This window comes from Chiloscyllium plagiosum, unplaced genomic scaffold (genome assembly GCF_037043375.1).
Source record: "Chiloscyllium plagiosum isolate Xiang-an unplaced genomic scaffold, Cpla_swu_hap1 HiC_scaffold_32, whole genome shotgun sequence".
NCBI classification, from domain to species: Eukaryota; Metazoa; Chordata; class Chondrichthyes; order Orectolobiformes; family Hemiscylliidae; genus Chiloscyllium; species Chiloscyllium plagiosum.
The window spans coordinates 45,433,984-45,447,068 of NW_028270170.1; the positions used below are offsets into that span (position 1 = coordinate 45,433,984).

Here is a 13,085-nt window from a genome sequence, read left to right on the forward strand (position 1 = left end):
CCCTACGACCCACCCTCCCATCCTGGCACTTTCCCCTGCCACCGCAGGAACTGTAAAACCTGTGCCCACACCTCCTCCCTCACCTCCATCCAAGGCCCTAAAGGAGCCTTCCACATCCATCAAAGTTTTACCTGCACATCCACTAATATCATTTATTGTATCCGTTGCTCCCGATGCGGTCTCCTCTACATTGGGGAGACTGGGCGCCTCCTAGCAGAGCGCTTTAGGGAACATCTCCGAGACACCCGCACCAATCAACCAAACCGCCCCTTGGCTCAACATTTCAACTCCCCCTCCCACTCTGCCGAGGATATGGAGGTGCTGGGCCTCCTCCACCGCCGCTCCCTCACCACCAGATGCATGGAAGAAGAACGCCTCATCTTCTGCCTTGGAACACTTCAACCCCAGGGCATCAATGTGGATTTCAACAGTTTCCTCATTTCCCCTTCCCCCACCTCATCCTAGTTTCTAACCTCCAGCAACACGATCCCCTGACTTGTCCGGACTTGTCCGACCTGCCCAGCTCCTTTTCCACCTATCCACTCCACCCTCTCCTCCCTGACCTATCGCCTTCATCTCCTTCCCCACTGACCTATTGTACTCTATGCTACTCTATCCCCACCCCCACCCTCCTCTAGCTTATCTCTCCACGCTTCAGGCTCTCTGCCTTTATTCCTGATGAAGGGCTCTTGCCCGAAACGTCGATTTTGCCTGTACTCGGATGCTGCCTGAATTGCTGTGCTCTTCCAGCACCACTGATCCAGAATCCTTAATCAGTATCCTGTTCCTGCCTTACCTCTATAACCCTTGATTCCACTATCCTTGAGAGCTCTATCCAACTCCTTCTTAAGTGAATCCAGAGACTGGGCCTCCACTGCCCTCTGGGGAAGAGCATTCCACACAGCCACCACTCTCTGGGTGAAGAAGTTTCTCCTCATCTCTGTCCTAAATGGTCTACCGAGAGACTCCAGTGTATCCTGGAGAGTTGGCATCCCTGCACTCATCCATGCTTTGTGTCTGATCTGTGGTGCAGACTTCTTGTACTGTCATATATTATGTCTGGAAGTAGACTTGCGCAATTATTTGATGGGTTCTGCATGCACTGTTTGCCTTGAACAGTCAAAATATCTGGCAATTGAGACGTTCTGGTCCCACTTTTCTCATGGGGGAAGTGATAGCCTACTGGTATTATCGCTGGACTGTTAATCCAGAGACCCATATAACGTCCTGGAACCCAGGTTTGAATAGCCAGCGACACCCTCATCCCGTTAATGAATAAAGAGGAAAAAAAAGTTTCAACATGGTACACCAGTACAACTGGTATGTTCATTTACAGGTCAGATTGTTTTTTTCCCTGGATTTCCCTCTGGGAGTCTCACTCTGTCATGTTGCTCACTGGTCCTTCCTCTAACCACAGCCTGACACCTGACTCCTAGCTAACCACTGCAGATCGCTTTGTCCTTCCTGACCAGACATTTCCAACAGTAAAAACCAGCAAAACACAGACTAAACGTACTGCATCATAGCTGAGTGTCTCATTCTAAACCCTCTCTGGCATTCCCACTCAATGGCCCCCAATAAATCACAAAGAGTGATATTGCAGCTACAGCAAGTGATTAGGGAGACAAATGGAATGGTGTTTTTGCAATGGCATTGGGACATAAAAGTGAAGCTGCAGCTGTACAGAGTCTTGGTGAGACCACAACTTGAATACTATGTGCAGATTGGATGCTCCAATTACAATCTGGGAGATGGTTCACTTGACTCATTTGTGTTATGAAGAAAGGTTGAACAGGTTGGAGTTTCGAACAGGTTATATTATTGAAACATATAAGATCCTGTGCAGATTTGGCAGGGTGTATAACAGAAGCATGTTCCTTTTCAAAGGAGCAGGGAATGAATTAGAATGAGGGGATATCATTTAAGAACACAGGGTCTCCCTTTTTAAGATGGAGATGAGAAGATTTTCTTTCTCTCCCAGAAGGCTGCCAGAATTGTGGAAGTCTTTTTCACAGAGAACAGTGGAGACTGAGTCTTCCAATTTATTGAAGACTGAGTTTGATGGGTGTTTGACAGACAAAGGAGCTTGAGGATTCTGGGGTTCAGACAGGAGCTGAGACCACACCCACAGCCAGATCAGCCATAATCTTAATGAATGTTGGAGCAGCTTCATAGGATATTGCATTTCCGTTCAGTTTTCTCTGAGTAGACAGCGCCATTCCGCTGATACTTTCCTGACGTGTTTAGCCCCTTGTTATAATTTTGAAAAGCCTTCTTGTGTATTCTCAAATGCCTTGATGTGAGAACATAAGAACTAGGACCAGATGTAGGCAATTATCACCCCTGTACTCTACTATACCATTCAATAAGATCATGGCTGATCTCATCTGGGCCTCAACACCTGCCTATAATCCTTCAACCTGTTATTAAATAAAAATCTGTCAATGTGCTCCTTCAATTTACTCAATGTCCCAGCATCCACTGCACTCTGGGGCAGTGAATTCCACAAATCCACAATCCATAGAGAAAAGGAACCTCTCCTCATCTCTGTTTTAAATCTGCTACCCCTTCGCCTAGATAGCCTCACAAGGGGAAACATCCAATCCAATAATCTTCCTTACTCTTATTATCATTCTGGAAAACAGAGGTTTGTACAGTGCTCTAACATCTGGAGATAATGTGGGGATTTTTAAAGACCAGTTGATTAAAGTGCAGGACATGCATGTCCTTGCAAAAATGAAGGATAGGAATGGAGGGATTCAGGAACCATGGATGTAAGACTGACTTTGTATAATTTAAACAGAACTTCACTGCCTTGTAATATTATTGCCTAAAGAATAACACAGAGTTTGTCTGTCTCGAATTGCTGACGGGTTTTGATGCGTTTCTCTGGCCAGTCCATGGAACAGCTGCAGGGGATTTGGCTAGAGGTGGGACCAAAGTGGAAAGAATGTGGTGAGAAATGAATGAGTAAGTTACCTTGCCACCACCGGGTGAGTGCTTAATGTTGTCTGTTGATCCAATTTTGGATTTAACATTCTTCAGATCAGGCATGGGCACAGTAACAGGGGCTGCCCGTACTTTGGAAGCTGCTGGTGATTTAGGAGGCGTACGAACAATTGCCACTTTCTTCACTTCTTTTGCCGCTCCGGTAGAGGGCTGGGAAGGTGTACGGGAGCGACTGCTGGGAGTCCCAGGGGTACCTGGACTGCTGCACCCACTGCCACTACCACCGGCTTTGGCTGCCGAATCACCTGAGAACAAGGAAAAACAGATACATCAGACAAAAAGGAGAAACCACGTTGTTTGCAGGCGAGTTCTCCACCTTGTCAGGAGATATTAAGGTAAAATCTGCAGTTCACCTCACACTGACTTTCACTGGGGTACAGTCCCACATATGAACTCTGACTGAGGTACAGTCCCAAACACACTGACTCTCACTGGGGTACAGTCCCACACACACACTGACTCTCATTGGGGTACAGTCCCACAAATGAACTCTGACTGAGGTACAGTCCCAAACACACTGACTCTCACTGGGGTACAGTCCCACACACACACTGACTCTCATTGGGGTACAGTCCACACACACACTGACTCTCACTGGGGTACAGTCCCACACACACACTGACTCTCACTGGGGTACAGTCCCACACACAAATTCTGACTGAGGTACAGTCCCACACACACTGACTCTCACTGGGGTACAGTCCCACACACACTGACTCTCATTGGGGTACAGTCCCACACACACTGGCTCTCTCTGGGGTACAGTCCCACACACACTGACTCTCACTGGGGTACAGTCCCACATATGAACTCTGACTGAGGTACAGTCCCAAACACACTGACTCTCACTGGGGTACAGTCCCACACACACTGACTCTCATTGGGGTACAGTCCCACACACATTGGCTCTCTCTGGGGTACAGTCCCACACACACTGACTCTCATTGGGGTACAGTCCCACATATGAACTCTGACTGAGGTACAGTCCCAAACACACTGACTCTCATTGGGGTACAGTCCCACACACACACTGACTCTCATTGGGGTATAGTCCACACACACACTGACTCTCACTGGGGTACAGTCCCACACACACACTGACTCTCACTGGGGTACAGTCCCACACACAAATTCTGACTGAGGTACAGTCCCACACACACTGACTCTCACTGGGGTACAGTCCCACACACACTGACTCTCATTGGGGTACAGTCCCACACACACTGGCTCTCTCTGGGGTACAGTCCCACACACACTGACTCTCACTGGGGTACAGTCCCACATATGAACTCTGACTGAGGTACAGTCCCAAACACACTGACTCTCACTGGGGTACAGTCCCACACACACTGACTCTCATTGGGGTACAATCCCACACACATTGGCTCTCTCTGGGGTACAGTCCCACACACACTGACTCTCACTGGGGTACAGTCCCACATATGAACTCTGACTGAGGTACAGTCCCAAACACACTGACTCTCACTGGGGTACAGTCCCATAAACGAACTCTGACTGAGGTACAGTCCCAAACACACTGACTCTCACTGGAGTACAGTCCCACACACACACTGACTCTCATTGGGGTACAGTCCCACACACACACTGACTCTCAGTGGGGTACAGTCCCACACACAAATTCTGACTGAGGTACAGTCCCACACACACTGGCTCTCACTGGGGTACAGTCCCACACACACTGACTCTCACTGGGGTACAGTCCCACACACACACATTGACTCTCATTGGGATACAGTCCCACACACACACTGACTCTCACTGGGGTACAGTCCAGTCCCATATACAGTGACTCTTACTGGGGTACTGTCGCAGACACACTGATTCTCACTGGGGTACAGTCCCACACACACTGATTCTGACTGTGGTACAGTCCCACATGCACTGACTCTCATTGGGGTATAGTCCCACATACACACTGATTCTCACTGATGTACAGTCCCACACAAACTGACTCTCACTGGGATACAGCATCTCACACATTGACTCTCACTGGGGTACAGTCCCACACACTGACCTTTACTGACAGGAGAACATATTCAGGTCATGAACACTTCCAAAAGCGTGACACTTATGCTTGAGCATGTAGTGAATAAATTAAAATATTACTTAGTATTGGAGCCTTACAGAAAGTGCTGATAACATCGGGAGATTTTTAAAGACCAGTTGATTAAAGTGCAGGACATGCATGTCCTTGCAAAAATGAAGGATCGGAATGGAGGGATTCAGGAACCATGGATGAGAAGGGAAATTGTAAGCTTAGTCAAAAGGAAATAGGAAGCATATGATTGTTCTAGGCAGCTACAAACTGAAGAAGCCCTTGAGGAGTATAGAGAAATTAGGAAGGAACTTAAAACGCAGAATTAAGAAAGCTAAAAGGGGCCTTTAGTAAAAGGGGTCAAGGAAAATCCCAAAGCTTTTTATGCAGATATTAGAAGAGGGTAGCAAGGGAAAAGATCATCCTACACAAGGACTAAGGATGGACGTTACACATGGAGCTGCACGAAGTGGGAGAAATCCTTAATGTGTACTTGATATCGGTATTCACCAAAGAGAAGGTCATGACCGATGTACAGGTCAGGGAGGAGTGTGTGAATACAATGGAGAATGTCAATATATTGAAGGAGGAAGTGTGGGTATCCTAAAGTGCATTAAGGTAGACAAGTTCCCAGGGCCAGACGGGATCTATCACTGAGAGGCAAGGGAAGAAATAGCTGGGACATTAGCCGATGTTAGATTAGATTAGATTACTTACAGTGTGGAAACAGGCCCTTCAGCCCAACAAGTCCACACCGACCCGCCAAAGCGCAACCCACCCAGATCCACTCCCCCACATTTACCCCTTCGCCTAACACTACGGGCAATTTAGCATGGCCAATTCACCTAACCTGCACATTTTTGGACTGTGGGAGGAAACCGGAGCACCCGGAGGAAACCCATGCAGACACGGGAGAATGTGCAAACTCCAGTCAGTTGCCTGAGGCAGGAATTGAACCACGGTTTCTGGCGCTGTAAGGCAGCAGTGCTAATTACTGTGCCACCGTGCTGCCCACTGATATCTTCACATCTTCTTAGATCACAGCTCAGGTTCGAGAGGACTGGAGATTAGCCAATGTTGTTCCCTTGTTTAGATAGGATAACCCAGGAAATTACAGGCTAGTGAGCCTGACATCTGTGGTGGGGATGCCTTTGGAGAAGATACTGAGGGACTGAATATATGCACTTTAGGAAGAAAATAGTTACTGGCAGGCAGCATGGTTTTGTACAGGGAAAGACATGTCTCACCAAACTGATTGAATCTTTTGAAGAGTGACAAAGATAATTGATGAGGGATGGGCTGTGGATGTTACTTATCTGGACTCTAATTAGGCGTTTGATAAAGTCTCACATGGCAGATTGGTACAAACACTAAAATTACATGGGATTCAAGGAGGGCTGGCGAGATGGATACAAAACTGGCTTGGTCATAGAAGACAGAGTAGCAGTGGAAGGATGTTTTTCAGGATTGAGACTGGTGTTCCCCAGGGATCAATCTTAGGTCCTCTGTTGTCTGTAGTATATATAAATGATCTGGAGGAAAATGTGGGTGGTCTGATTAGTAAGTTTGCAGATGACATGCAGATTAGTGGAGTTGCTGATAGTGCCAATGATTCTGAAAAGATACAACAGGATATGGATAGATTAGTGACTTGGGTACAGAAATAGCAGTTGGAGGCACAGTGGTTAGCACTGCTGCCTCAAAGCGCCAGAGACCCAGGTTCAATTCCTGCCTCAGGTGACCATCTGTGTGGAGTTTGCACATTCTCCCCGTGTCTGCGTGGGTTTCCTCCGGGTGCTCCGGTTTCCTCCCACAATCAAAAAATTGCCCGTAGTGTTAGGTAAGGGGTAGATGTAGGGGAATGGGTCTGGGTGGGTTGCGCTTCGGCGGGTCGGTGTGGACTTGTTGGGCCAAAGGGCCTGTTTCTACACTGTAAGTAATCTAAAAAAAAATCTAATGCGAGATGATGAATTTTGGGGAATCAAATTTAGGTGTGAACTATACTGTAAATGGCAGAACCCCTAGGAACATTACCACACAGACTGATCTGGGTGGGCAGGTCCACAGGTGGCTAAGGTGATTAAGAAGGCAAATGGCACGTCTTTATTGGCCAGGGCCTGGAGTACAAGAGTTGACAAACCATGTTACAACCAGAGGTTATAGGTTTAGGGTGAGAGGGGAAAGATTTAAAAAGGAACAGAGGGGCAACTTTTTCACATAGAAGATGGTGTGTGTATGGAAATGAACTGCCAGAGGAAGTGGTGGAGGCTGGTACAATTACAACATTTAAAAGGCATTTGGATGGTATGTGAATAGGAAGGGTTTAGTGGGATATGGGCCAAGTGCTGGCAAATGTGACTAGATTAGGTTAGGATATCTGATCAACAAGAACGAGTTGGATCGAAGGGTCTGTTTCCATGCTGTCCATCTCTATGACTCTATGAAAAACCCTCATTAGGCCGCTTTTGACGTATTGGGGGCAGTTTTGGTCGCCATACTACCAGAAGGGTGAGGAAGCTTTGGAGAGAGTGCAAAGAAGGTTTACCAGGATGTTGCCTGGTCGAGAGCATTGGCTGACAGGAAAGGTTAAAAAGACTAGGATTGTTTTCACTGGAAAGACGGTGGCTAGGAGGAGACCTGATAGAGTCAACAGAATTATGAGCGGCATAGATAGGGTGGATAGTCAGAGGCTTTTTCCCAGGGTTGAAGTTTCAATTACAAGGGGTGACAGGTTCAAGGTGAGAGGAGGACAGGTAAAGGGAGATGTGCGAGGGAAGTTTTTCATGCAGAGCGTGGTAGGAGCCTGGAACACAGTGCCAGAAGAGGTGGTTGAAGAAGGCACGTTGGCGATATTCAAGAGGCATCTGAATGGTTACATGAATTGGGAGGGAACAGAGGAATACAGACTAAATGAGGGCAGTTGGTTTGTCTTTTTAGGTTAGTTAGGGCATGATCATCAGCACAGGCTTGGAGGGCTGAAGGACCTGTTCCTGTGCTGTACTGTTCTTTTGTTCTGTTTGAAGTTGAAAGTAGCTGCTCCAGACGCATGAGGGAGTCAACTAAACACACATTTGAGCCCCACTCACCTTTTCCCGATTTCTTCTGCTCCACCTTTGCTGTTCAGGAAAATAAATCAAAATGTTAGAGAAAGGGAACTACAGAATTAGATCAGGGAACAGATTGAGGGGGAGAGACTGAGGGAGAGAGACCAAAGGAGCGAGACTGAGGGGGAGAGACTGAAAGGAAGGAACTGAAGAGGGAGTGGTTGGAGGGAAGACAGGGAAAGATATCGAGATGAGGGGGAGAGACTGAAAGGGTGAGACTGAGTGGGAGAGACTCCAGCGGGATGGTATTTGGGGGGGGGGGGGGGGGTAGAGAAAGGAAGAGAGACTTAGGGAGGGACTGAAAGGAACACGCTGAGGGGGAAAGGCTGAGGGGGAGAGACTTTGTGCGAGAGACTGCGGGGAGAAGATTCTGAGACTGCAGGGTAGAGACAGGAGAGAATTCAGGGAGGAGCGTTCGCAGGAGAAACTGAGGGAAAGAGGGGGATACTATAGAGGGAGAGAGAGAGAGAGAGAGAGAGAGAGACAGGGCAAAAGAGAAAATACTGAGAGATTGAGGGTGAGAGACTGAGAGGGGCAGACTAGAACCGGAGGGAGACTGAGTGGGGCAGAATTCTAGTTTCAAAATGGTGATTTTGGCAATAAAAGGCCCTAAAGGACTTCCAACCTTGCCTGACTCGTTTCCCATCTTTCTGCCTTCACCCTTTCACCTCCCTTCTAGAAACCCAATAAGGTTCCCCATGCTCTCACTTGCCACCCCACAAACCTTTACATTTAAAGATCAATCTCTGCAACTTCTGTCAATCCTGCCAGTAAACACACCTCCTCTCCCCCAGGAGTATTCTGACGGGACTGTTCCCTCCTTGGTCCATTCCTCTCTCATCCTAAACACCATATCCCCTCCTACGGCCCTTTAAATCACTGTGGGCCAATCACATCCCTCAATGTCTAAGGCCCGAAACACTCCTTCCAAGCGAAGCAGTGATTTACCTTCTCAATCTAATCAATTGTATTTGGTGCTCAGGAGGTGTCCTTTACATTAGGAAAACCAAGTGCAGGTTGGGTGACTGCGTTGTGAAAAACCTCCACACAGTTCACCAGCTTAACCTCAACCTTCTGGTCATGTGCGATTTCAGTACACCATCTTGTTCTTGAGCTCACATTTCTATCCAAGGCCTGCTCCGGTATTCCAGTGAAGCTCAGCGCAAGTTGAAGGAACAGCACCTTTTCACTTTGTCTGCTTGGGTATGTTACAGCCTTCAGCATTCAACAACTTCAGACCATGAGCGTTGTCCTCCATTTTAGTATCGTTTTCCTTTCAGTGTCTTTACTTTGTTTTCATGCTCTTTCTTTCAGTCAGAGTTGAACTTTATTTGTCTATTAACACCAACTTGCAATCTATGTTTTGAGTCTCCTCTACAACCATGACCACTTCCTTTGCCTTTGTTTGATGAAACTTCTGATCTTTAGGTCCCTCACCTTCTAGCCTCCCACAGACCTTCACTTACATGCTACCTGCTCCTCTTGCTTTTTCGACAGTATAAATACATCATCTTTCTCTTCAGTTCTGAGGGAGAGTCACATTGGAATTGAAAGATTAGATCTGTCTCTCTCTTCTGCTCAGACCATTGTTATTTGTTTCTATTTTCTAATTTTTTGTTTGGAACTGTGAGTTGCAGTTGAAAATTGAATTTTGAATATCAGCTTATTTGAAAAATAAGAAGAGAACAAACGATGTTTGCTCTTGGGAACTGGCCTGGAAGGACTATGCAGGTTACGTCCGACTCTAAGCACACTCCAGATGTCCCAGCACCAGGATGTTATGCTCAGGAACTGGTAGCTGGTTGGATGTTGAATTGGCCAATTGAGGGAGGACTGGGGCTCGCCAGCCAATCACAGAGGATATTGGGAAAGAGAAACCATTAGGAGTGCACTGGCTTTTACCGAGGTTTTGGGAAGGTGGCAGAGTGTTGCTTTGAAAACTGCAGGACTGGGTTTTTCATTTTGCTCTCTCAAGTTATTCCCCAATTATCGATTTATTGAAAGTCCTGAGAAAAGAACCCAGTCTAGAGAAAATCAGGAGAAATCTCCCGAGGTCTGCAGAAGCTGTTTGTATTGACTGGTCACTTTGGAATTCATACAAGATACAATCCTAAGTGTCTTTAATACAACTTGTTGGATTTCATGAAACCTAGTATTCATCATTGAAATGGCTGTCAAATTGGCAACTTACAATTCTTTTATTTATAAAAATAAAATTACCCCTTAACTATGTCTGACTATTGGCATGTGATTGGGAGTTTATGACCAAACAAGACTGGACTAAGATTGCAGGTATTAATTAGATTATTTTGTAGTTCATTTGTGTTCTGTTAAAATTACGTTATTGGTAATAAATTATTAATTTTGGTTTAAGTTATAAACTTGATATCCAAGATTAGTTATTTGTAAATAACTGATTCGGAATAATTAGGTAATTTTGAGGGTCATCAAATGTTTTAATTTCACTATGCTATGAATCCAGTGTTAGCCAGTCCGATGTGTTTTGACTTGCTATCCCTGCGTCATACTACTCCTCAGGTGCTGCCAGAACTTTTGGAGTTTCTCCAGCTCTTTCTGATTTTATTGCTGGATCTGTGCTATCTGCAATATTTCTGTATGAAAACACATCAGCTGCACCCACTCCCAGTTCATTCACTCAATCCCACTATGCCTTCCCATTTCTCCTCCACCCGCTTCCCACACTTACTTGTTGTCCTTTTGATATCAGGAGAGTGAGGTGTTCCCTTCGCAGCGGCTGTCGGCTTCGGAGGTGTCTTTGCACCGACACTTCCTGGCATTCTGAGACCAGATGGTGCTTGTGATCCTGGAGTCTTCCTAGTCTCTGTTACCTTCAGTGAATTATTAGGCTGTTAAACTGGATGGCAAATACTAATTCTGATATTATCTGGCTACTTAGACAGAATCGATTCATTTCTGTACACTCCTGCGGCCAAATATTCTTGCTGTAGGGATGGTAGAGCACATGTTTCCTGATAGCTGTGTCTGCCTGGGGATTCGGGGGAGGTGATGGAAGCAGATATGATAGCAGTTTTTACAGTGAGTAGAGGGATACAGGCTTTGTGCAGGCAGATGGGGTTAATTTTGAATGGCATCATGGTTGGTACAGACATGGTGGGCCAAAGGGCCTGTTCCTGTGCCGTACTATTCTATGTTCTAAGGGCATCATGCTTTTATGAAACCAACCAACCCAAGCTGCTGCTCATAGATGACTCTCTTGAGATAGAGTGAGCAGGAGACCATACTGATTGGATTAGATACCCTACAGTGTGGAAACAGACTATTTTGCCTAACAAGACCACACCGACCCTCCGAAGAGTAACGCACCCAGACCCATGTTGAATTGGCCAATTGAGGGAGGACTGGGGCTCGCCAGCCAATCACAGAGGATATTGGGAAAGAGAAACCATTAGGAGTGCACTGGCTTTTACCGAGGTTTTGGGAAGGTGGCAGAGTGTTGCTTTGAAAACTGCAGGACTGGGTTTTTCATTTTGCTCTCTCAAGTTATTCCCCAGTTATCGATTTATTGAAAGTCCTGAGAAAAGAACCCAGTCTAGAGAAAATCAGGAGAAATCTCCCGAGGTCTGCAGAAGCTGTTTGTATTGACTGGTCACTTTGGAATTCATGCAAGATACAATCCTAAGTGTCTTTAATACAACCTGTTGGATTTCATGAAACCTAGTATTCATCATTGAAATGGCTGTCAAATTGGCAACTTACAATTCTTTTATTCTTACCCTATATTCACTCCAAACTCATTCACCTAAACACTATGGGCAATTTAGCATGACCAATTCACCCAATCTGCACATCTTTTGATTGTGGGCGGAAACCAAAGCACCTGGAGGAAACCCACGCAGACACGGTGAGAATATGTGAACTCCACACAGGCAGGAATCAAACCCGGGTCCCTGGCACTATGAGGCAGCAGTGCTAACCAATGAGCCACCGTGCCACCCCCGAACTAGATGGCAAAGGATGATGGTTTGGATAGAAATAGCTGACGTGGGGAATCCTCCAGGATACGGCATGGACCTCAGTTGCTGCATTGAATTATCAAGTTCATAGGGGCTAGGCTGATTGAGAGCTGGCCCATGACATCCTACTAGAGGTCTGATATCATGAGCTTGACAGACAATGAGGGTCCTGACTCCTAGCAAGCATGAGATGGTGAGGGCTGAGGGGAAACAGTGGGAAGGGGTTGATGTGGCAGAGGCTAAAGGTATAGTATTTATGGTTATGCGAGGGAGTTTGCTGTAGATTGGCGGTTTGAGAGGGATGAGGGCTAAAGAGGGATTTATGGGGTTTGAGAAGACTAAAACGAGGAAATCATTAAAGCAATACCCTGAATAGCATGAGTTCTTCACTGAGTAAAAAGCTGATTTGGAAAATGGAAGCCAAACACATTAACCTGAACCAGAGCAAAAAAGCACAAATGAACCTGACAGATTTTCAGGGATCGGCAATAAATGCTGGCTTATGCCCAAATCCCATGAATGAACAAAAATAAACATGAAGTAATTAGGCTCAGCCACTGACAATGTGCATTTGGGTTGTCAGAATCTGCAGTTGAGAGAACTCCTCGAACTATAATGTAATCCTTACCTTCATTGCTCTATGCTCCTTAACTCCTGCACCATCTTGGCTTGTAGTCGATTGAGGCCTTTTGGGGGTGGAGATAAGACTGGAAGATTTGTTGCTACGGGCAGCTGTAGTAGGCCTCTTAGGAGTAGCAGAGGCCTGAGGCCTAGGTTTTGAGATTTTGGCAGATGTAGGTGTGCAGCTCTTTATATGAAAATAAAATTCAAAATGACAACATAACATATGAATCCATAAACCAAATAAATTATGGATAAAAAAAGAATATAGCAAAACAAGATGAAACATTTGGGCGCCAA

General features: G+C 46.1%; 1 protein-coding gene across 13 annotated transcripts in view; it reads right to left on the minus strand.

Moving 5' to 3' along the window:
• LOC122539643 (microtubule-associated protein tau) overlaps window positions 1–13,085 on the minus strand; it is a 97,723-nt gene that overhangs the window by 24,938 nt on the left and 59,700 nt on the right. For 11 of the 13 annotated variants that reach the window (XM_087977963.1, XM_087977962.1, XM_087977965.1 and 8 more), the window contains 4 exons: window positions 12,793–12,972; window positions 10,877–11,018; window positions 8,152–8,181; window positions 2,980–3,254 (listed from right to left, as the gene is read on the minus strand). In XM_087977963.1, the coding sequence (XP_087834089.1) occupies window positions 2,980–3,254; window positions 8,152–8,181; window positions 10,877–11,018; window positions 12,793–12,972 (627 nt within the window). The remainder of the gene's footprint in view (window positions 1–2,979; window positions 3,255–8,151; window positions 8,182–10,876; window positions 11,019–12,792; window positions 12,973–13,085) is intronic. The other 2 variants (XM_087977967.1, XM_087977964.1) reach the window with 2 other exon arrangements.